The 24,995-nt window shown below is 36.7% G+C and overlaps 2 protein-coding genes across 2 annotated transcripts in view; both read right to left on the bottom strand.

The window, feature by feature from the left end:
- The window catches only part of LOC135084402 (serine/threonine-protein kinase MARK2-like), a 122,099-nt gene that overhangs the window by 94,947 nt on the left and 2,157 nt on the right, over nt 1–24,995 (bottom strand). Inside the window, exon 2 of the mRNA XM_063979178.1 lies at nt 5,878–6,800. Coding sequence (XP_063835248.1) covers nt 5,878–6,690 — 813 coding nt within the window. The 5' untranslated portion in view covers nt 6,691–6,800. The remainder of the gene's footprint in view (nt 1–5,877; nt 6,801–24,995) is intronic.
- The window catches only part of LOC135084457 (uncharacterized), a 37,393-nt gene continuing 19,900 nt past the window's right edge, over nt 7,503–24,995 (bottom strand). Inside the window, exon 2 of the mRNA XM_063979236.1 lies at nt 7,503–7,613. Coding sequence (XP_063835306.1) covers nt 7,566–7,613 — 48 coding nt within the window. The 3' untranslated portion in view covers nt 7,503–7,565. The remainder of the gene's footprint in view (nt 7,614–24,995) is intronic.

Here is a 24,995-nt window from a genome sequence, read left to right as displayed (position 1 = left end):
CAATAGTATGTAGAAATAAAAATGTTAATTAAAATAATAATAACACATAGAGTTCAAAATTAATTGAAGAAAAATACAAATCATGGTAACTAGCATGATGTGCCAGGAACTCTAAATAAATTCTAAAATAATAATCTTTACTTGCTTATGAACCAAATAGTATGAATTCATGGATAAAATAAATATTTTTTTCCGACGCGCATTAAAGTTCGCCCGCTGAGTCCTGAAGAAAAATTTTTTTTCACCTACTTTTTTCAAAAAAAGTACCATACAATGGTACATATTTATAATCCTGATAAATGTAGCTTTCAGAACATATTTTTTTTATTACATTATCTCCAGTGGTTTAAAAGTAAACGACGTTTATTTAAAAAAATACTTTTTGGTTTTTGTGAATTTTACTCCATATTTCTATTTTTTTGTATGAAAAGGCAAAAAGTTTGTTCTAGAAATGAATTCGCCATCCTTTAGTTATCCGAAAATGACACCACACTTGTCCTAATACCCATAGTTTTGAAGATATGGGCCTTAAAGTGAAGCGCGGCAGAAGGAAACTTGCCCCCCCTCCCCCTGCTACCACAGGGGGGGCTCCCGATGTCTACCGACGGAAATCCACTCAGGAGCACCCAAAGAACAACTGGTGCAAAAATGACCCTTCTATACCAAAGTGGAGGGGTTCTTGCACTAAATTCCCTACTATCAATATGATCACTGAGTTTGATTCAAGTCCGGAGCATCGTTTCAAAACACGGGCGTTTTGTTCTTTTGAAAGTGATTTTACTCTAACATAGCTAATGTACTAACTAACCTATCCCTCCCCGTCTTCTATATCAGAGCACAATGAAGCCATATAAAGTATTGGCATGAATACCTTGTAGTACGTATTAAAGGCGGAGAGTAAACCCTAAGTATTGTAAGGTCCGTTTAACAAAACAACGCTAAAATTCGATTAAACTTCAACCAAAGAAAGCTCTTTCTCAGGAGTTCACATTTGGGAAATTTAAATTGTAACAGTTCATTGCAGTCAGAAAAAAAACCTAGAACAATTACATGTGGCATCAGAGAATTCAAGCTTTGGAATTTCCAATTTGGAAACAGATTTTGTGTAAAATAGTAACGATATTATTTGTGTACTAACAAACGACCTTTACTTTAGTCGGTCAAAAGTACAAATGAATGAGTACTTTAAAATAATTTTAGATTTAGATAGCAGCTAAATACTCTAACTTTACGATCATTATGTGGAATTATAGGTGCTTAAGTATAATTCCACACATTATTGTGTATGGAAGTCACATTCAGTATGACATTTTAACTTCACTAACTGATTTTCTGAACCTTACCTACTTGTGTTCGTTTATTACTTGAGTCACTTGTAAGTACCGCCCGTACTACATTATGGTCAGTATGGTCGCTGCTAGTTGTGAACAATATTTTTACACATTTATCGAAATACATTTATTTTTTTATATGACAGGAGGCAAACGAGCAGACGGATCACCTGATGGTAAGTGATTACCGTCGCCCATAGCCATCTCAAATTGCTATGTAACCGGTATATTCATCATCAAATCATTCAGTTTCTACTTGGGCACTAATCTCTCTAATTTACCATAGACAAATGGAGGATTTGGCTTACACTCCTCATGCTGACAGGTTGAGGAGGTAGGTCATGTTAGTTGAGACTTGAGAGGTATTGCCACTTCAGTGTGGGAATTAAAAGAAAAGGAGCAATTACTCGTAGTATCCGTTGTAGTGAAAATACCTGAATATAACTAAGATTGCCATTAAGCTATAATATAAGAAGCAGAACTGGTGTAATGTTAGCAAGATTCTGTTACTAATTATCTGGCCCAAGAAAAACAATAGCTTAGTAAAGTTGCAAAATAACAACAGTTAGTGAAGTTGAATAACATAGAACAAGGAACCAAACCGTTGCATAATCGATGGGATGTCAGTATGTCAAGGGGATATCGATCGTTCAGGCGATGCAATGCACACCATAATATTCATGGGGTGTCTAAAGTTCAGAGGGCATCTTATTAATTTCATGGTTCGTGCTTTGTTTCTATGCTTTGAAAAATTATTTTTATTTATTTTTCCACAAAAGGTTACCAACGCAATGTCAAACTTTAAGCTCCAAATAAGTTATTTTATTTGCAAAACTTTTTGGGTAATTTTTGGTAACACTTCAAATTATACGGTTGTCTGGCAATATTTGTTTGCGGAGGTAATTGAAATCTAATGTGATTTTCTGATTAGCAAGTTATGATAATTATTAATCTGATTCTTTCAATCTTATCAAGAACAGAATTTTTTTTTTTTTGCAAATGGTCAAATTTTTATTATAATCGGCAAATAAAGTAGCCAACAACAATAATCGTCTAAATTACTACGTTTTTTTAGAAACTTAGCCTTAGCGGCAACCACAAATGGATGTTTGGCGTGGATCAATGCGCCTGCGTTCATTTATGTATAACGATCGAAGGGGGACACGCGTGACCTTCAATTTGGGTCCACGTGTCGGATCTTGAATGGGTAATTATCAGAAAGGTGACCCTGAACTCTTAAGAAACTGTTTTTTATTCATTAAAGACACTAGAGAGGAGGGAGTTTCCTTTTTACTTAGGCCCAGAACAGACGGTGAAACGCAACTGCAACGAAACTTCAACTGCTAGTTACTTTTGAGTTGCATCTAAGTTTCTGCCATAGCGTCCGTTGAGAGACCACACATGACGCGACCAGTTTGAAAGTTTCAGTTTCATTCATCAGAATCATCAGAAAGTTGCAGTTTCGTTGCAGTTGCGTTTCACCGTCTGTTCTGGGCCATACTGATTAGAGTGGAAGGAGTCTCACTATGGGGAACGTTTGGGTAATAATCGATGTTATCATCATCTAAATTTTCATCATCTTCTGAGACTGCACCATCATTTAAAGCAGCAAGAGCTGCCTCAATTTCCTTTTCAATTAGCGAGCCAAACATGCTGAAAAGAAAAGCCAAATAAGCAAACCATAGAACAATTCCTATCGAACAATTTTATGGTATAAACGCATGGTGTAGACATTTGGCTACATACACAAAAACCAAGTCGAAGGTACATTCGGGATAGATTACCAAAAAAATAAGTTATAATAATGAATTCTTACATTGTTTCTAACACGTATGTATTTTTTTCCAATCGTTTTAGCAATTAATTCTCACTGAATCCGAAATCCAAATACCACAAATTTTAACACTACCAATTTTTTCTCCTTCGCGATCGCTACGTCAAATATCGGTTAATTTTTTTTCAAATCTACCTCCATTTGCGGTTTCTTTATTTTTATTTGGATGTTTTCTATGATATTAGCGTACATTCAGAAACGCTTGTAAAATGTGTTACTTGCTATAATTAAAAAAGTACTTCGTAGACATATGGCAACACTATGCATTTAAGGGTTAAAGATACACAATATGCCACATATTCGTTTTTTTTGTAAAGCATCACCGAAAAATAAAAGTTCTTTTGCTAGCACTAGGACACATCTTGAATAATAAACTGATGAATATTTTATAGAAGTTGTCGATTAAGAAAAGTCAATTCAAGATGTAATATTATTGGACCATATCACTTTTACTAAACCTCAAGACAAGGCGATAAAGTGCAACATAATATTCACAAACTTTCTTTCACATAAATGTTTGCACGCATTTCACCGAAGAATATGATCAGCATAAACCCCAATAGCCCTTCAAGGTATATCATAAACATACTGACCAAACATAATATGTCCGCTGTCCCTTTCGGGACCACTCAATCATCGTCTTTCATTTCCCGATATCAATTTGGATGAGCCCGATGGGTCTTATTTACTTTTTCATAAATTACATTTGCATATGAGTAAACTGAGTGGTTCCCGGCCCCGCTACTTTGTCTGTGTAATTAATTTGAAAAGCTGTTTATTTAAAGTTTCATTTATACCTACTGTTTCTAATTCTAAATTACTTGCGGTTACAACAATCTTTTTAGCAGGGTTCGAAAATATCCGATATTTATGATATTAAGGATATTTTCGAACCCTGCATTTTAGAGCATAAAGGTCGATTTAAAAAATCTTATGCATTCATTATTTCTTAGATATTATAAATAAGGATTCTCATAGCCCGAAACTTGTAAATTATAAACTTTCATGCTCTATTTCAGCCTTTTCAAGTATTTTTACTTAAAGCTAGCCTATGTTTAGTCCTTCTTCAAAGGTACCTACTTGAATCTTAAAATAGCTTTGATGAAATGGTTTGTCAGTCATCTGTGATATATTCAAACTATTTAACTTACCTTTCAGCATATAGAACTCCATCTGTTAAATTACGTGGGTGCTGCTTACCTGAAAAACAAAATAATGTTCATAAATACAACATACAATACATTTAAATACAAAAAACATAGGCATTAATATTTGCAATCTCTGTGTTATACAAAAGGAAGTTTAATTTATATTTTGTGTGCTTTATTAAAATTATTTTTATTCATTCATAAGCTTCCGCAGGTTTTCAGTGGAAATAATAAAGTATATTAGCTTCGGAAATAATTAATCAAACATGAATTTTGAACTGAACCGATTGTATTTTAACTATTGTACCAACATGAAGCAGTAAAAAAACATTTTATTTCATTCGAATTGTTTTCGAAATGCATTACCAAACCAAGTAAAAGGCTATATCAGTTATTATTTAAATTATTACTAAACTATTTTCTGTTGTGATCATTTTCAGCCACTCAGCGCTGTCTTGGACAGGCAGTCCTTGGCAGCACGCACCTCCATTTGCTTTTTTATCTTTTTATTATTTTTTTCTTGTTATTCCTTTTTTTTGTAAAAAAGCAATAAACGTACCTATTTATTATTAATTTTAAAAATAACTTCTAAATTAATAAGTAAATACACAGAAGCCGTCTATTAATCAGTACGAAAAATCCTACAATATTTTAACTCTTTGCGTATAATATCAAATGCAAAAACAGTGTTTAACAGTAGGCATTTATAAATTCAAAGAGGCTCCCTTTGTTCCGGCGAAGGCACAAGAGGTGATAACGTAAAAAATTATGTGCCAATGTCGAAGCATTAATACCCTATTTACACGCTACGACGTTTTTGCGACAGGGATGCCAGAAACCCTTAACTTAAAAAGTGACCTTGGAAACCTTTCATGCCGTTATCATGATTATCAATGAGATGAAGATTTAAAATATTAGTATTATTAAGAAGCCTAATTTTCGAAAAGCCTGCTTGCAAAGAAGTTGTATTTTAATAAATTGAAACCGCATTTTATACCATTGAGATTTTATAAGAAAGTCAGACGCACATTTTCTATAATCCTCTAAGCTTAAGCCGTTTTCAGGGTTTTATTTATATAGAAATTCAATATCTGCCAATCCTAACCCTTTTCCACTCGTTTCCCGCTCAGAATGGAGGTCCTAAGTCGGCAACCCTGCCATCCCGTTGTTCTGCCAGTCATCCCTTCGAGGGCACTGGCGCGTCTCGAAAAACGCGCACGCGACGAAATTGAAATTTCCCGAGCAGAAAGAACGCACGTAATTCCGAGGAATCCAAGCCTACGTCAAAGGGACGTATTATGTATCATATTTTGTCGGGGGAGACGTTAAATACGCACGTCGTTACCATAGCGAAATTAATCCTTTCGACGCTCTATTAAAAGGGTGGAGGAAAACGCAAATTCATCTCGTGCCGCCTTTGGTGCCTTTGACTTTTGTGCGGTTTAAGATCCTTCAAAATATTTTTAACAAAGATACCGCAATTCAAAGGCATCAAAAACGCTATCAGAGATTTGCTTTCGCCTCACAATACACAAGACGTTCACAGGACATTCACGACCTTTACCTGAGTGGAAGACCTCGGTGAGACCGGAGACGTGGGAGTCCGAGGCGATGGCGGCTCAGCCCTGTGTTCAGCTAGCACCCTGTGTTCGTTCTTAGAACCCACAACAGAGTTCTTCACCCTCTCCATTTGAGCGTGAATCGCTTTACGCGATATGACCTTGATCTTCTCATCTTTAGTACCACCGTCAGCTAGCTTCCTCATGAGCCTAGCAGTGGTGGCTACTGTGTGCTGCTGCGTATCGGAGTTAGTACGAGCGAGTCTAGTCGCCGGACGCGTCACGGGCGTAGCGGCTCCCGTACTGCTCCGAGTGGTCTCATTCCTATTGAACGGTGTGGAGTCATGTTCTGTGTCGGAATCGGCTGCGAGGTAGCCTCCTCCACCTACAGACGAAACGCCTGTGCGAAGCAGATTCTCGTGCTCTGCATATCTGACTCTCTCATCGACCGCAACCGTTCCATTCTGTGCTCTTTCCAGTCCACGTTCCATCTCTCCAATCTGCCGTTCAAGTTTTCGTAGCACTTCGTCTGAGGGCGGGGTGGGAGCATTTTCATCTGGCGGATCTGGAGCTTGGAATGATTTAAGGTGGATGGGATGAGCTCTGCTGATTTCCAGTTTTTTCGGCGCTATGCCCGAAGGTGTCACTTCGTACTGGGTGCGCGTTTGTGGAGGAGTTCTTTCCAGCATAGCCAGGGACACCGGCGATGGCGGCGGGGCGCCATTGACTGCTGGTTCTTGGGTCTCCGGGGTCCGAGACGCCCTGGGCGAGCGGAAGCTCTTCCGCATGAAGTCCTCGCGAGTCAGTTTCCTTTCCATTTTAGCTGGAGAACATTTCACTATTTTATAACTAAATTAAATACAGTATCTATTCATTCTATTCCTATCACAGTTATGCTTTAACTAATTTAAAAACGAATGACCCTTATCTGTGAAAACAATCAACTGTTCTACAATCTCTCACGCTTTAGTTTATCAGATGATAACGTGTTTGATTATTTGAGGATTCAAACGATCTACTCTATTGTGCCGTATCAGTTTCCACAAATAGCTCGCTCGATACAAGTGACCTTGCCCTCCACGAAGCTATTGAGAACCTCGAATAAGCACCCGCTCGTATGGCGTCAGAGCACCTCAACTACTCTCTACAGTGACGTCCTAGCAACTGTTAGTTTCTATATGACTGTTTTCTATCGCGATAACGTAATCAATGAGAGATTGCCTATCGATGCGGACACCTATTAATTTTGGTACACCCAAGCTACGAAAGTGATAATGAAAAATTATCTACTGATAGTATTAGCTACTCCATACATTTTAAAATAAGAAACCATAAATATCCAATAACAAAAACATGGGAACGATTCCAAAACGGAACAAACAAACGAACAGCTTCTAAAAGATTCCATCTAACGACTGTGACATCATAACAAAAAGTAATTAAGAAAGATAAACAAAGCATTTTTTTTAAGTTGCCATGTTTGAATAAATTTGTTTAATAGTAATAATAAAGAAACAATAAAAATAAACAATGCCTAATCAAACTCCAAAATATCTAACCACAAAATGATAGTCCATTACCGAATTCCCTTTGTCCAATATAAATGACATTTTATGTCATTCAAACCTATTAAAATTAAAGATCCAAATCGAATGTTTCCAACTATAGACAACTGACAGATGTTGATTTGGTTTCAACACATCCATTGAGCGACGAGCGAGACAGGAATGGGCATGTCCATCTGGAAAGAAAGAGACAAACAACTGGGTTAGTCAAAGCGAACTCCTCTGACCATATACCAATTCCCAAAATCGTAGCACATAAAGCCTTCTCAGCGGACACGTAGGCATCTGAAAGAGACATGTATACCGTCACCGAGACACTTGGGTAAACACAGAACATACACAAAGCGAACAGTACACAATTTCTGAAGACATGAATAAACATAATATGTACTTAAGACGTATGAATTCATGAATGAAGATTACGATAAAATTGAATTGACGACATCTTTTTTAAATATTGTTATGACCTAAAAATCCTTGACTTCTATCACGTCTGATAAGAATAGTAGTATTATTGTCATTGGCAAAGTAATTATAAGTCAGCCAGTTACAAAAAAAAAGATCCCAAAACTCATTATTGTCTTGAACAATGAACCGTTCGTAATAAACAAAAACATCATGAATAAACAATAAGAGTGTATTACGTTTAATTTAACGATATAACGGTAATAAATATCAACGGTACGTATCGTACGCATCTCACCGGAGCCTTGGATCGCGGTCTTGACAATACAACAGATGGTGAAACACGCGTGACTCACTATGTTTTCGCTATAACACTTCTGAGCACACAAACACAGGCAAAATTGCGTTAGGTGAATGCCATTTTGTTTGTAATAAAACAATATTGAAGCAAATGGCTCTATAAGAGCAATAGAGGGGTTTCACCACTGGTATTTTTACATTACTTAGTACTTTAGTAATAGTAAGTGTTTCATACAGTAGCGGCGTAAGGGGGGGGCGGTGGGGGCGGTCCGCCCCGGGTGCCAAGCATCAGGGGGTGACACAAGTCGCGTAGATTAGTACTCACTGGCACATCTGCATGGCAAATCTGCGGTCTATGTCATGATACGGGGGGGGGTGCGATTGTCTTTCAATCTTCGAATCGGTAGGTAACCCCAAAATCCTGGGGGGTACCAGGGGGTGCCTTAGGACTTATGACGGGGGGGGGGGGGGGGGGGGTGATCGCCCCGGGTGCCAACCCATGCTACGCCGCCACTGGTTTCATAATCAGCCATCTAGCTCATTTTGGTGTGATTACTCAGGTTTGATCCAAATCATAGATGGCAGATGTATGTTGCATTTTTTGATATGGCCATCGTGAGATACGTAGGACATAATCAATATAGATCTCGCGTAGGTACTTGTAGTAATATTGACTTGAATAACACTGTACAATAATCACCTTATAGCCTAGTTAAGGTTTTTCAGCCAATAACACCAATTATTTCGTTCTTAATGGTCTTTGATTTCGAAACCAACCTTGAAGTAACTGCCGAAGCACTATACGGGTAAAATAAGGATATTATAGGTTTTCTCTTACTGTGGTACTCTGTGATTATTTAATGGGGTATAACATTAACAAGGTCTTAATGGAATACTTAATTCAATGTCATCGTAAAAATTTACGCACTGATGTAGAATCTCGTTAAACTTTTCATGAGTCTTTTATTTAGGTCTTTACTGGTTGATTTATATTTATTATAACTATGCTATAGAATAGCAATAAAGATAGTTTTATTGCACTCGGGTCAATGTAGACAGCAGCAAATGCACAAATTACTAACTTGAAAAAAACCTGAAGCCGATTTAAAACTACTAGAATAACTGATAGTAGAATACCTCAACACTTAAAACGCTCAAAATACCCACAGCTCAGCCAAATATAATATTGTTAAAGGCAACAAAGTTGCATGCATGCTATTGAATTTGCTCCACACGGCTGGTTACCGAGCCTCAGTGGATTAGCAGTCCACTGAGGCTACTAATAAGGTCAGAGTTCGAGAGGACGGGAAGTGACAAAGTGATGGGTGACCTTTAGTTAGAAGCGACACGAGTAACGGTACTCTAAAATTCGTTACAAAAATTCCGAACCCTTCCCTATAAATATTAGATCAGGAAACGGATTATTGAGTTTCGTCGAAGCGGCTCATTTCGATCAATTAACCCTTCATTAACGCGCTTGGTTGATTTGATCGTGTGTTTGTTAATTAACAGGATTTGGCTGATATTACATTATCAGACACTTATTATGAGCATGAAATGATTGCTCTCATAAGGGCATGGCATCATTTCTGACATAACCAATGTAACAGACACTTGTAACCAATGTAACCAATGTAACCAATGTAACAATGTAGGTTCATCTTTAGGGCAGTTTATGGCATAATTGTATTCAAAACAACTTCGTTAAGCCCCTAACGCAGATGCAAGCCGTTAGTGATAACCACCAAGATCAGCTACATCAGGTATTTTCGAACAAACCGACTAAGAGTTGAAATGGTCGCCATGACCGAAATCGGTCGGAGGCATCATCATCAGTGATAACGTTTGTATCAGCAATATAAACAAAAACAAGCAATTTGGCAGCCACTCCATTCGTTAGGTGGATCTCACGTGTTGGTCTGCAAATAGTGCGTCTATTTATAAACTGGTCACGATTAATTTCCATCTATTTATACCCCGCAGGCAAGTTCGCAACAACAAGATAGGTCATACCCGTTTGACTCACACGTTAAAAATAAAGGATGATGGGCACAAATGTATGGAAAGTGGTACCCGCTCCAATAGCCATAACCAATATATATTTTAAAAGGCCTTTAGATGTAGGAAAATGTCTGCTATGGGGCCAGTTCTAATTCACGTTTTGAAAGCAGTAATTCCACTAAGTATTATAATGAAAGTATAACACAATCATCCATGTATACGAGTATGTATTATGACTACAAACTATTAATATAACTAAAAGAAGCATTGAAAAGGAAAGGATTATACCTACGATGAACTACCCAAGCTATTAGCCCTTTATTCGCTTTCATCATCATCATCATGATAATTTTAGCCATAGGACGTCCAGTTGAACATAGGCCTTCCCCAATGATTTCCACAATGGCCGGTTGGTGGCGGCCTGCATCCAGCGCCTTCCCGCTACCTTTATGAGGTCGTCGGTCCATCTTGTGGGTGGACTTATTGGGTCTTGTGGGTTTATTCGCTATAGCAACCCATAATAAAACCCTTAAGAAGTAATAAAACTTTAACCCCTTTATTAATAAAAGTTACACCCTAGTTGAACTCTGGCTTAAATTGTCATTTGGTATGGAAATGTCATTTTAATCCAAGGTTCTTCCTAGGTGTAACTTCTTATTAATAAGGGGGTAGTACTTCTTTAAATAAAAATATTTATATCACAACTATCCCCATCAATAATTATAGAGTTAAGGAAGGATGCTGGAGCAGTAAACCCTTCCTGCCTCGCATAACCTAAGTACCATACGATGGACACGTATGATACTTCTTGAGGATCGCGACCACAGATAGTGTTCCTCCACAGACTGCGGTCATAAGCTGTGTGGACCGCACGATGCAAACTCCCGCCCACCGTGTTCCTCACCGCGTCCGACCATCTCGTCGGTGCCCTGCCCCGAGCGCGTCCCCCTTCATACTATATGATACTTAGGTTACACAAAAAGTATCTTTATCTTCGAACGCAACCAGATCTGAGGCTGGTGGCCATAGTAAATGTTGTTCGTCTTGGTAAGACCTTTCAAATGACACTACAAACATAACTATTGGAGCCGGGTACCATTCTGCAAAAAAGTATGTATATCTTCGTACACAACCAGATCTGAGGCTGGTGGTCATAGTAAAAGTTGTTCATCTTGGTAAGACCTTTCAAACGATACTAGACAGATATCTATTGGAGCCGGGTACCATTTTGCCCATTGTCCTTTTCTCTGCGACGTTCAAAGGAAAATCTGAATTTCATTCATAATATGAATATTTTAATCTATTCTGAGAAGGTCGATCTTATTCCGGCTCTTTAACAAATAAATATAATTAAATGAGAAATGGTTTCTCTAAAAATAAACGATACACATGTAGGCTTTAGCACGTGTCAAGTTTAGGGAGGTCTTTGTCACTTAATACGCTTTACGGATTATCTTTAAGTATGTGATTAGGGTTAACAGGCATTTACAACGGGATATTGTAATATATCTGGATGATATCTTTATGTCCACCATATTTTTTTAACAAAACAATACTTGTAAACATCAATATACTGCACGTAGTTGTACATCAAACAATTGATTTATAGCATAAATACACTATCGATATCTGAAATTGCGAAGATAACGGCGCACAATTTCTTACATCGCCTCGCTGACCCAATTCGCGCCAATACCAGTGATTAGAAAGTATTGTCTGTCTCATTTGGCTATTACTGACAAATCCCTGTAATCTGGCGAGACTTATTTACGATTCTTAGAAAACTCAAATTCGATTTATTTGTAACGGTAAAGCGATTATCTAGTAGTTGTTTAATGCGTTATGCGTTGCTTCAAAATCTGGATAATCATTTGTTTCAATTCTATGAAGAATATTTATTCTTTATTTATGCTAGTATTTACTAGAATAATATGAATTGATGAGCCAGCCACAGAGATAAATTTATACATGATTATTGAAAAAATGTTCAGATAGCAGATAAACTTGCTCATCATTATGAAAGTTGAAAATACAAAATATCATTAATAGACTGTTCAAAAAAAATTTACAAGACTATCTTTATTTGCTATTGATAGATTTCTTTAATACTCAATCCAATAAACTGTTTAGCTCAACTTAGACCATAATTGCAAAGTAATGGAGTGATTATGTATTTAAAATGGTTCTAGTCGTGGGTTAGTAAATGATTACAGAGTAATTAAACTGACCAGTTCCACCCAAGATCCAATCCGACCACACGATACACTGTCTCATGTTGCACCTCTTGAAACCGTCGGTAATCCTATCCTTGTCTTTATTTGCAGCTCGCAAAAACCTTATGTTATCAACAACAAAGACTAGTTTCCATTGTTTAGTAAGCTTTTGCAGTGGTACAACAGAACCGCAAGCTTCCGCTATGTTACTGGTGTGCATTTGTATACGTGAATATATTTTATTGTGCATGTAGGTATACTGCTAATAATAAACTACGAATGTTATTGGTTTTGTATAAGAATCGCTACTACAATACTAGTCCACCTTTAAATTTCATGTGCGCAAACATTTTCTCGATAGTGTTCATAGTGTTCATCTTCATGATTTCTGTTCAACCTCCTTTTTTTCCCCTTTTTTTTCCTTCTCTTTTTTTTTTCTCCCTTTGTCATCCATCCTATTATTATATATGTATGTGTCTATGTATGTATTCATATGTTATTTACGTAATTATTTTTTTTTTTCTAAATTCGTATTAATTCTATACCGCCTACTTTATTCTCAGTTTGGCCCTAAGGTTGACTGGCAGAAAATGCCGAAAGGCATTAAGTCCGCCTTATGTACACCGTTCTATGTGCATATAAGTTTTAAATAAAATAAATATACTAGCTTCCTTAACGTTTATTATTTATTGACGATAATAAATTTGAATTATTGGTGACAGAAGGGCCTTAATCTTAATGATGTTGTCCAAATAAAATATAGATTACAACTAATATTCTCAAAATAGCATCATAACATTTCATAATCACTCCAAATATAAGAATAACCGTGTCCGCGTCAACCATTTATGTATTACAAGAAAAAATATTACACAACTTAATAGACACTAATAAATAATGTTGAAAAGTGCGTACCATTTAAGTTATAGGAGCAAAAAGCTGTCGTTTGGCCCACGCAGATTCGGAGTCGTTTAAAAAGCGTTTAAAAGCTCCAAAAAGGGAACAGCTTCAGTTAGTTTTTGCGGAGCACTAACCGGTTTAAATGGACGACAGGCTGCGTCGCCACAGCGTTCCGATTTGTCGTAATGATAGTTTTATAAATGCCATGTTATGGTAGCATGCCTGAGGCGCGTCTTGTTTAATGACTCAAATGCATGTAAGCGTTTTGAGGAAACGAGATCTGCAGGTTTTGCGTAACATCCTTTCTTAATATCGTCATGAAAGTACTAATACCCATTAAGGAAGATAGCATCGTTATATCTTAACATGAGAACGTACTTCCTAATAACTGCTGATGGCCTTAATCTCTGTTAGATACCAAGCTTTACGACAGGAGGTAAGAAGCGTGTTAAAATCCATATAAGTTATTGGTACTATAGAAAGTGACCTATCAATAGTACTTATAGGTTTATTCATATTTTGTCTTCAATCGCATCTGAATAGCGCTACTCCACACTGCAATGCTTCTTTAAAAAGAAATACCCTGGACTCAATGGCAGGCCGGTTTTATCGATAAAGCTGAATCGATGCTGCAGCCGGACTCGAGAGGTGCTCGATTTTATCGATTCTCGAAATTTTTCCTCCTTTTACTCCCTAACGATGGATGCTTGAGAAACTGCTTTCCCTAAGGCAGTGCATACTAATAAGTTATAGATCACAACGTAACTGATGGAATATATTACTGCACGATCTGCATTACGAAAAAAAAAATTAAGTTACTGGTTATGGTTGAGCCAAATTTGGACACTGATAAAACTTCAGAACGTGTTGATTCGGATATAACCGACACTAAAAAAGGTTCAGTAAATTGTATTCTTTGGGAAGGCAGTTTTTATGATTATTGCCAAAATTGGCCACTTTACATAACATTCCCTTATCCAAATACTCCGGTGCAAAAATCTCACTTCCCAAAACCGGCGAAGACCGGTTTGCAGTAAACGTAATACGAACGCGAACACGATCAACGTAATGACTCATGCCAAATCCGATTTTTCATCACGAAGATTCATCAAATGTTTGCGACAAAATATCGGTGGCGGAACCAATTTAACAATAAACCTATTTGGTTTATGAAAAGAGTTCGCAGGCTATTTCGGCCTGTTTATTTTATGTGGAATTTGATTAAACCTATTCTATTTTATGAAATACTATTTGGATGATATAATAGTTTTATGGATAAACTAGAATGAACACAATGCTCATGTCATGGCACTTGCAACAAAAGGGGTAATCGTTGATGCGTGGCCAACCTTTTGCAAAACACATTGGTCAAATATGGCAAATGTCAACCACATATTGGCGCACCTGGTCAATGTTGGCCGACGATAGCTGACGCTTGGGAAGGCAACGAATCCATCACAGCTCGGCAGGCGACCCCGTCAACAGCGTGGATGCTTTCGTCATCGTGGTTCAAGTTAAGAGATATCGCTAAAGGAAATGTCCGGTGATAAAGTATAATATCATCAATCTATGTAGATAGTACGAGGTCAAGAAACTTCAAAAGCCTAATGCGAAGCTGTCATTAAAAGTTTTGCTCAAATGCCTATTGGAAGTTTAAAAACCATTAGCATTTGGAAGTTCGGTTGTAACAATTGTAGCTGGGAGCTGTACTTCAACAGTTTGAATTATCAACTTAGGTTGACTATTGACTAGGTCATATGCCGACGGAATTTTATTTACATATGTTATTATTTTGTAATAGTGCGTGTTATCTTCGTAGTGTGTAACTAAAATCAGTGCACCATTGCCCTACAGTTCAGTTGTTCCCGTCCCGTTTCAATGCCACTCAATTGTATCGGTTCGCACTTGAGCAGAGGCCAAACAATTCACCCAATTAACGACCCGCTGATCACTCGTGACACGGAACGCGACAGACGCTGCGCGGGCGCCGACGGACCGTGACTCACGAGCATCGAACCGAGAGTACCCCTGTCTCGCTCTAAACCTGTATTTGATGTTGCCGTCTCGTTCGCCAACTTACGGCTAAAGGCCTCACAATCGTTCGGCTGATACGCAAATTTCGTTGATTAGATTAAATGTAACCATTGTATTTTATTGATATGGAAATATTCATTTAGAATTTAAAGGGAAAATAAATTATAATTTCATGTGCCATGTAAAGCATTCAACAATTATCTCCTACTACTGGTAGGTCTTGTAGAATATCTGCCTAGTTATCTATTTTAAATAACCAGATCACGTTGAGGCAAATAATTATTTTGAGATCATTAATACTTAGCCTAATTAGCGTACTTAACATACATACATGAGTGCGACAGGAAATTTCAGACAGCTAACATCCCCTCATTATGCGTATTTAACCTACATAGCCTGGGCGTTTGACCTGGTGGGTAATCGTATTGTATTCTGTACAAAGTGACTCATAATTATTTGAGTCGTTACATTCAGTTTAAATCGGACATTTCACTTTTCTAGCCTGTGTGAACTCTGGTATAAAGCTGAGTGAATTACGGGCTGCTTTCTTTGATTGATGACAAACGAGAAAAATAATTCCGTGTAAGCCAATGCATCAGCAACTTTGATATAAATTGACACTTATAATAATTGATTACGACTGATATACGATCATTAATGCTACATTGCTGCAGCTTGATTAAGATTTGTGGCTTAATAACAATTTGCAATTTCCACATCCAACATATTAAAAGATTTCAACAAAATGGATTTAAACAGAGCATGAAGAGAACCGTAACGATCTAATCAAATCGCTTCTCGCAGACCAAAACAACAGTGATTTTGCCACTTTCCAAACGATTTTGGTCGTGACTAGGCGGGATTCACCCCCTCCTGTGTACGATGCGATAACGATACGCACAAGGGTAAAATTGAAAACCCTTTTGAGCACCTATCATTTTTCTGTTTGAGCGAGTTCACACAAAAGAAAACTACGAAAAGGAAAAAAATTACAATAGCAGGACATTCAGATAAGTATAAAACATTTCTTTTTATGCTCGTAGACATTGATAATAGGATTATAAATACAGATGGAGAAATATGCTCCAAATAAACCGCAGTTGTATTGAAAACACTTAAGAAAGTAGAGAGAACGCCACAAAACATTGGTTCAATGAAACCCATGATTATGACGTAACCTAATGTGGGACGATCAAGCCAAGATGACGGTGAAAGTCCGACGACATTGGAACTTGGACATAATTTAGATATAGCCCCTGTTGGGCAACACTAATAGATTGTTGAGTACGTAGTTTAGAAATGCATGGACGAACTTGACACTTAAGATAATGAAATGTAAAGAAAAACAAGTCTCTTTAGTTCTAATCTTAACTAAGCAGATTGTAGCTAAAAACTAAGAGAAAAATACACAGAGTGCGCCAAATAGTGTTTTAATAGACTTTAATGACGTGGTGGGACAATCATTAAGTCTTTTTCGCTTTATGACTGATATTGTTTTCACAATGCTACAAAGCTGAAACGATGCCAGATTTTTTTAAACCTAGCTCAACGCCAAGTGACTATTGCACATTATTTATACAAAATAGAAAAGGAAGGAAATCGCACCTAATGTATTTATTTAGCTCACTTTAATAGCTAAAGCCACAATGGTTAAGGTTCGATCCCCACACCGTGGATTTACCACAATAGTCCAGCAGCAATGGACTATGGTGGTAAACCCACTTGTAAAAAAAATTGTGGATAACAAGAACTCGCGTAGACAATGCCCGGTGTAAAACGAACAGTTCCTCCGGTGATTGCTGTAATTCTCCCCTCGTTTCCAAGAGTGTTTGCCATTAGTCTAATTGCTGACGATTATTGCGATCCAGTGAGTTATTTTCTGGAGAAAAAGTGACTGGAAAAACGTAAGCCTTGAGACCACTAGTACTTACAACAATCTTATAATGAAATAAATAAGCGGACAGATAAGCTTATTAGATTGCTAATTCTGTTTCCAAATACACCTAAAGAAGAAATAATTATTTTGATTGCAGATCCAATTTGGCAAACAATTGTTGTGAACAATGTATCCTATCTGAAATTTTAGCCTGTAATTGTAGGATCAATGAATAAAACATGAAAATACAAAGCTAAGCCTATCCGTATCTAGATGCGTAGGAGTTTTATGTAGGCGTAATAGTGACAGTGACAATAAACTCTTAAGACAATCGCATTAAAGTTGCAAATTGACTGCCACGGACGGTAGTAAAGTGGTCAAGTTGAAATTTTGTGTTGGCAACCGTAGAATAGGTAAATTGTGATTGGAAAGTTCGGCCAGTGTTGTCAACTGTTGTCATTGCCAATGAAGATAATAAATCAATAGATAATGCAACTACTTGATTATCTTTATCTTATCTAGAGTATAGTCATCGTTATTTATTGCGATATTCATGTACCTTCTTGCTTATTGGCTAATATCTAATTAACTCCCACATCCAGGTAATTTCGGATAATTTTTACGGAGTTGTCTTTCCTTATTTGATATTACTATCTATCATTATCTGCTCTAACTTTATTGACTTCATCTGGAGAATTGTCGGCATTGCTTTACTTGTGAAACCACTTTTACGATCCTAGGATTTTTTATAAAAAGTGGTAATAAAAAATCTTGACTTGCAGTCTCCATTTTATAATAGAAAGTATCACTGGACAGACTAGAAACTGGTTCAGTTACTGAACCTAGTGTTTCACTTCCACTGACAGCTATAGCCATGAAAAAATAAAATTTAACTACAGTGAAAGATTTAACTTTAACATAAATTGTTTTAAAAATATCACCGAAGACTTTGTAAAATCGTTTTAAGTTTAAAATACAGTTCCACCTTGAAAAGGCCAAGGTTCTCCTACGTAGTTGTTATTATTGTTTTAACTGTGACACGAATCCACCGAGTTATTTTAGTGGTATATTGTATGTAATTACAAGCAAGCCGCGTATTCTTGAAGGAACATCAAGACTAGATTTTTGTGACAGAATGGCACCTATTGCAAAGATAATATTGCTTTTAGCATTAGGTCCACCCTTTGTACAGCTTATTTGTACAATCAAGTTTTTAAATAAAATAGCTTGACATGCCTGTTGTCTATGTGCTATATCATTAGGTCTGATTTTAAATGAAGTGTTCCTGTCGACATATTCACTTTAGAATTCGATCCCGCGAACTTAGAATACGTGGCATCGGAATCTGCAAATGACATGCGATCAGAAATCAAGTCAACACAAAGGCATCTTAAACAGTTGTAACAGGTTCGATTTTGCAACTACAATTCCTAATGTATAGCCCAATGTCCTGTCTGTTCCAGTATGCCCTGCCACACGGGGGCAAAATGTCATGCGATCAGAAATCAAGTCAACAGTCAGAGGCATCTTATACAGTTGTAACAGGTTCGATTTTGCAACTACAATTCCTAATGTATAGCCCAATGTGCTGTCTGTTCTAGTATGCCCTACCACACGGGGACAAAATGTCATGCAATCAAAAATCAAGTCAAAATAGTGGCATCTTATACAGTTGTAACAGATTTGATTTTGCAAATAGCCCAATATGCTGTCGTACATTAGCACATCTGTACCAGATACCAGTATGCCTACCACACGGGGGCGTGTAGCGGTAGGCAGAGCGTGGGCTACGCACGACCTTATTCCAGGGCTGGGACTTGCAATTAGCACGAGTGCTTTACTGGGAAGGTTTGCGGTGAAACTATTTATTTGATAGTCCCATGGGATCATCGTGCACAATGCTATTCAAGAAAGATCACTGATCATTGCTGTACTTGCATCATGCACCAATAAAACTTGCATCAAAATCGAAAATCGAAGTGAGAAAAAGAAGAATTCCAATAGGAACTTTTTTCATTGATATCCTTTTGCAGTAAAATCAATGCATTAAAGAGAACATTCATCACACAAACTTTGGCGTTTATAATATTAGAATTTGGAACAAACAAATCAACTACATAATTAGTTATTATGCAACAATATACACTTCTCGGGAGAATGTAAGTTAACACAATCAGGAAGGAAACTGCAGGAAGCATCACTTGGACCACCAATTTGGAGCCCAATTTCCTCAGCTTCCTACATTCGGTCACTCGATTTTGACATCTGCTGCTTGGTGTTAGCTTTTTCTTTTGCTTGCAGTCGGCACTTCAATCGCGTTTTGGGCAACAATTAATCTGTGCTTGTGCTACATGGCCAGTCACCGTTACCTGACCGTTAGCGTCTGCGGTAGACGCGTCTGGGAGGTTACTCCGAAAAACGTGATCCGAAGTTTAGAATGTTGCGATCCCTCTCACGTAAAGCGAGATGCCAGCATGAGCGACGGTGACAGATATACCCGAAACTACAGATAGAGCGTTTCGGAGTAGCCGTTCTGTCTTGACACCTCTCTCGTTGCTGTTCTGCCACGTGCGGTATTATAAAGTTTATCTCTTCTATGACTATGCGATCTACATAATATTTAGCGCTTAGGAAACCCGATAGTTGCAAGAACTTCTATAAGACTAGGCGCAGACCACCAACTTTTAGTTGACCGATAGTTGAGTATCAGTATGAACTATGAAGATGTATGAAAGTGCGCACATTACACCGATACCTACAAATTAAAATCGGACCCAACTATCGGCCAACTAAAAGTCGGTGGTCTGCACCAAGGCTAAGTACAGGTATGCAGATGCTGTATAGTAACGTACTAACATTATTTTAACATAGATTTAAGTTCAGTTTCGACTATGGTGAGAAACTGCAATTACTTGAAGATTTGATTAAGATATGCGAGTGTGATAAATGTTAGTCAAATTAGGGTTTGCAAAACTTACGTGTAACCGGTCATTTAGATTCGATCGGCTAATTACACGTTGTCACTATAATTTATTCATGTAATATCGTAAGTATAGGACTATGACTTTGCACTATTAGGGCAAGCTATATTTATTTCTTTAGTGCTATTTTAGTGCTTTAGTAATATCTATCCCAAAACAGGTAAGTGAATTTCAAACATTTAATCCGCAATTTAAACTGTCAATTTCAAACAATCTCTTACATTCGATACGACGTATTCGCCCCCTTGACAACTATCACCCCCTTTTCATGACTTCGCATATAATTTCTTGTCTTTAACATTTGCCCTCGGTGGGATTGAACCCCTAACCCCGAAAACATCAAGAATTGACATGAATCGATGTTAAAGATTGAAATTGCGATTTTTCGCTTGAACTTGCTGAGCTAATTTTTAACGTACGCTCAAGCTAAAAATCTAAATAAGAAACCGGGCATAAGTCCTATCAAAATTATATTCGTAAATGAGTAAGTTAAGTACCCTTTCATATTCCAGTCTCTAGATACGATATCACCAACCCAACTATAACTATAATTAGTGCAAGACAAACGTGCTGGGTGTTTACTGGCGCTTATCTCACGCGATAAGATAGTGATAAGTGATAAGAACTAATAGCGGATCGCGTCGCGTTGGTTAAACGCTTTTGTAATCGTCTTGGATTTGCAGGTTTCATTCACTGATCATTAGTAATAGAAGTGATTTTAAATACAAGAAGCAGGTAGAGTTTTAGGATGCCTTTAACTACTGTGGCACTCCAAACTCCTTCTATGTCCAAATTGTCCAATGACAGTTTAACTTCCCCCCGGGACAAACTTGACCTTCACTGGTTGGGTTTTTATTGGCGGTCAAGCTGTAGATCCTGGCTACACAGGAATTGTAGAGGTGGGAATGAAAGGTCTGACTGCAAAATGATCTGACATCTGATATAAAATGCAGAAGAAGCCATGCTTGTTAATAAGAGGCTTACTTAGAAGAAGCCCAGTTCTTCACGAGTATAAAAAAAATTAATTCACAACTAAAAAAGAAAAGATCATCTGGAAAATCTAATTAGAAAGTCAGATAAACATTAAGAACAAGACTAAATCGATAGAATTAAAATCCAGGAGGTCCTGGACAAGTTCTATGAGAATCAGAATTGACAAGTACCTACCTATAAGTTTTTCAACAATCAGTGATCTGTCAGAACGCCTTGAGTGCGACATTAATCAGCATATTGTTACACAAATCAAGGCCGAGCAAAACACCAGACTGTCTGCATCAGAAAACTGATATACTTATAAGTTATTAAGTTAACTACCATTCAAGGCATATTCATCTTTATAATGCTTTTAATAAGAATTAAAATCTATAAGAATTGTATTGAGAAAAGTGTTTATTTGCATATGAATTGCTATCACAGTAAGGAACATTATTGACATGTAAGATACACCTCGGTCGTGTTCGAAATAAATTATGGGACACATAACAACCGTAAACTGTCCAATACACGAACAACATGGTATTAAAAAACGTTTATTGGAGTGCCTAACAGTTTTTGTTTAGTTTTTTACATTTTCATGAATGTATTCACACGGGAATAAAGTAGAAAAGAACATTTACTAACTCCATATCAAAAAATTACTAAAAAAATAAGAAAACCTTTTAAAGATATCTCTCTCTTAAAGATCTAGGGAGCCTAGCCATAGACCCAGCCTTTCTTGGTTTTATATTTTAGTGGCAAGTAATGAACCTTACGGATTTCACTTTTAAAGATATCTGCTGTGGTTTCATTTTTAAGAGATAATAAAATTATTTAATCGTTGGGTGCAGATTGTACTCATTTAAACTAAGTAAAAACACAAACCTTGCAGCCGACCTTCGTGGTTTTTTAGCAGAATGCCGTACAACGAGCACGTCAGACTATTCATTTTAGTCGCAAAATAGCTTCTATTACCACCACATAAGATGCTGGTATGTTTAGCTTGAAGTGCTGCCTGTACAAAGCATCAGGCGAGCCTTATAGAGCGGATTTAAACGCATTCAATGGCATAATGATATTCCATAATTGTACACAATGCAATGTTAGCCAGGTTAATGCAGCCATATGTGAGGCTACGTTATAACCTCTTTAAGTTTATAAAGACTGCCAAAACCGCCAAATTTACCCTATTAGGTGCTAAAGGAAATGATGGCTTTTTTACAGATTTAACCGACATGTTTTTGCTACGCTACTATCACACTAAAACAAACTCAGAAGACAGGTAAAGGTTTTCACAGCACCTGACAAAAACCGTGGCATTTCTCTGTATATTATGATGAAGCACGATGTACCACCTATTTATTAGTCGTTCAACAAATACATGTATACTTTTAGACAGAAAAATGGTTGGTGACTTACTACTTTTCTATACAGGGTGTTAGGTAAATGGGTATATGAGCCGACACTAGCCCATGTTAACAAGGTCATATAAATGGTATGGTGAAGTCAGAAACTTGATATCTTCATTTTAATTATTTTAATTTTCATACAAATCGGATTTTATAAGTTTTTTTTGTATGAAAATTAAAAAAATTAAAATGATATCAAATTTCTGACTTCACTATATCATTTATATGCCCATGTTAACATGGGCTAGTGTCGGCTCATATACCCATTTACCTAACACCCTGTATATTTTACACACCTAGTTTCCCATCACCCGCATATATCACTACATACAACAAAGGTGTGTGCATCAGTTTGTTGGCCTGCAAACTGGCACAAGTACGACCAGTACGAAACCAGACGCCTTTGTTTGACTTGTTCAAACGAGGAATGCAAATAGATCGAAAATTTCATGGGTAATATTTGTTTGTCAAACATGTCTCTCATTTTTAATTTTTTATGTTTTTAGGCAGTATATCATTATTTTTACTGTACAGTCAGCGTCAAATAGTTCGTGACACCCAAAGTAGCCTAAAGTTGCAACACGTCTTTGGTACAACTGAAATAAAGTTGTGTTGTCAACTTTTTGGCCACTTTGGGTGTCATAAACTATTTGACGCTGACTGTACACTGGCCAGAACATGTGTCTGACACATTTTGGTTACAAAATCAGATTTATTAGATAGAAACTACATAAGACCTACTTGATAACTTGATATACCCGTACAATCTATTATATAGATTTAATAATATACTTTGACTTTTCTCTTTGTGCTTAATAATGTTTCAGCAAACAAAAAATACATCTGAACGCGATTCTATCAGATGTGTCCGTTGATTTGTGAATTTTCTTAACAAGGTGTGATGTTTCATCTCTTTAAGTGAACGCAACGGTATTGTTTCGTAAAAGATCTAGAGTTTGATTGATTTTTTTGTTATTGTTTCTGGTAATCCATAATGGCTTAGAAAGGCAATATGTTATAACTTATAAAAAGAGAAGTTAATAAAAAAATGCTATTATCATTTCTCAAATGTAGAAGCATACTTGAGAGTTATATCCTCAGACGTGCCTAAAACATTAGAAAAGTGAAAAATTAATTTATAACACTAACTGCCAATAAATTGGTCTTGTATTTTTTTTCAACCCGACCTGATAACCGGTTATCAGCGGTTATCTGTGTTAAGGTTGCCGCGACCTTTCTCAGGACGTCCTGCAGATTTGTTGATTGACATATTATGTAACTTCAAGAATATGCTTCAGATACATAATTTTCCTATGTCCAATAAAAATACTACAGATTAAGTTGTCAAAGAAGTCAAACTAGCAATAGATCAAACTAGTGCGTTCATTTAGACTCGAGAATGGTTTAAGAGCAAGTTAATTCTTAGAATTATAATATAACTTTGTGTCACTAGTCACTACACATATTTTTAGTAAGTTTCGGAGCAAGTATTGTTATTTAGAATTCTTTGTCATTATCGTTTGTAAAAAAAAGAAAATAAATTAATTAACGTCGAAGCAGATGATTATTTAGAAACCGCTACTTACAGAACAAATAGTAATATCTTCATTAACAAGATTGTATGTTGTTTTGAATGCTTATTGATGAATGATACAAGTTGAAGCAGGAACTCCATCAATATTGCATGGATTATTCACTTTCTTGAACATTGTGTGCGTGGACGTGTTGCATGCTTTCCTTCTCATTATATGATATGCATCTACAGTAAACATTGTAGGATAGTGAAATTAAATTTATCAGTTGATAATGCAACTTTTCTTGATATAATTGTCGATTATTTGATCGTCATATTGATGGCGCAGCTTCGAAAAAGTTCAAATAACGTAGGTATTTTGGCAAAAAGTTGCAGAAAAAAGCCAGAAACCACCTATCTCCATTACTCATTCAAAATAATCAGTATGTAAACAAAGGTGATTCCGTGTACCAGTCATTTTAATCTCGTCAAATGTTACATAAAAAATCATATTATACAACCTGAATCCATTGTTTTAGCTCTATTATGGAGCATTGTTTTTGCAAAAAGTTTACGTTACATGGTGTTTAATTGTCTTATAGTGAATAAGGCAGATTAGTTTTTTCTAATGTCACTAGCTGAATAAATAAATGTGTTACAGAAGTCTTCAAGATTGCATAGAGTTTTAACTTCTTGTCACTTCAGTAAATGTTGTGCTCTTTCTTACTTCTTTAACTTCACTTACTGAATGGATTTTACCTCAAGTGACAACTAAAATAAACAGTTTTTCAATGGAAAACACAACAATAGCCCATGACATCACCAAGTGATATGAGTTCGATATCATTATCACCTATCATCCTCCGATAGCGATAAATTCTTAGATACGAGAAATGGAACAAGTAGGTATACTTTATCGGTACATCGGTTTCGTGAAACGTGGAAAAATAT

The sequence above is a fragment of the Ostrinia nubilalis genome, chromosome 26 (genome assembly GCF_963855985.1).
Source record: "Ostrinia nubilalis chromosome 26, ilOstNubi1.1, whole genome shotgun sequence".
Lineage (NCBI taxonomy): Eukaryota > Metazoa > Arthropoda > Insecta > Lepidoptera > Crambidae > Ostrinia > Ostrinia nubilalis.
The sequence above is the reverse complement of the archived record's forward strand: the minus strand, read 5'-3'. Positions and strand labels throughout refer to the sequence as shown.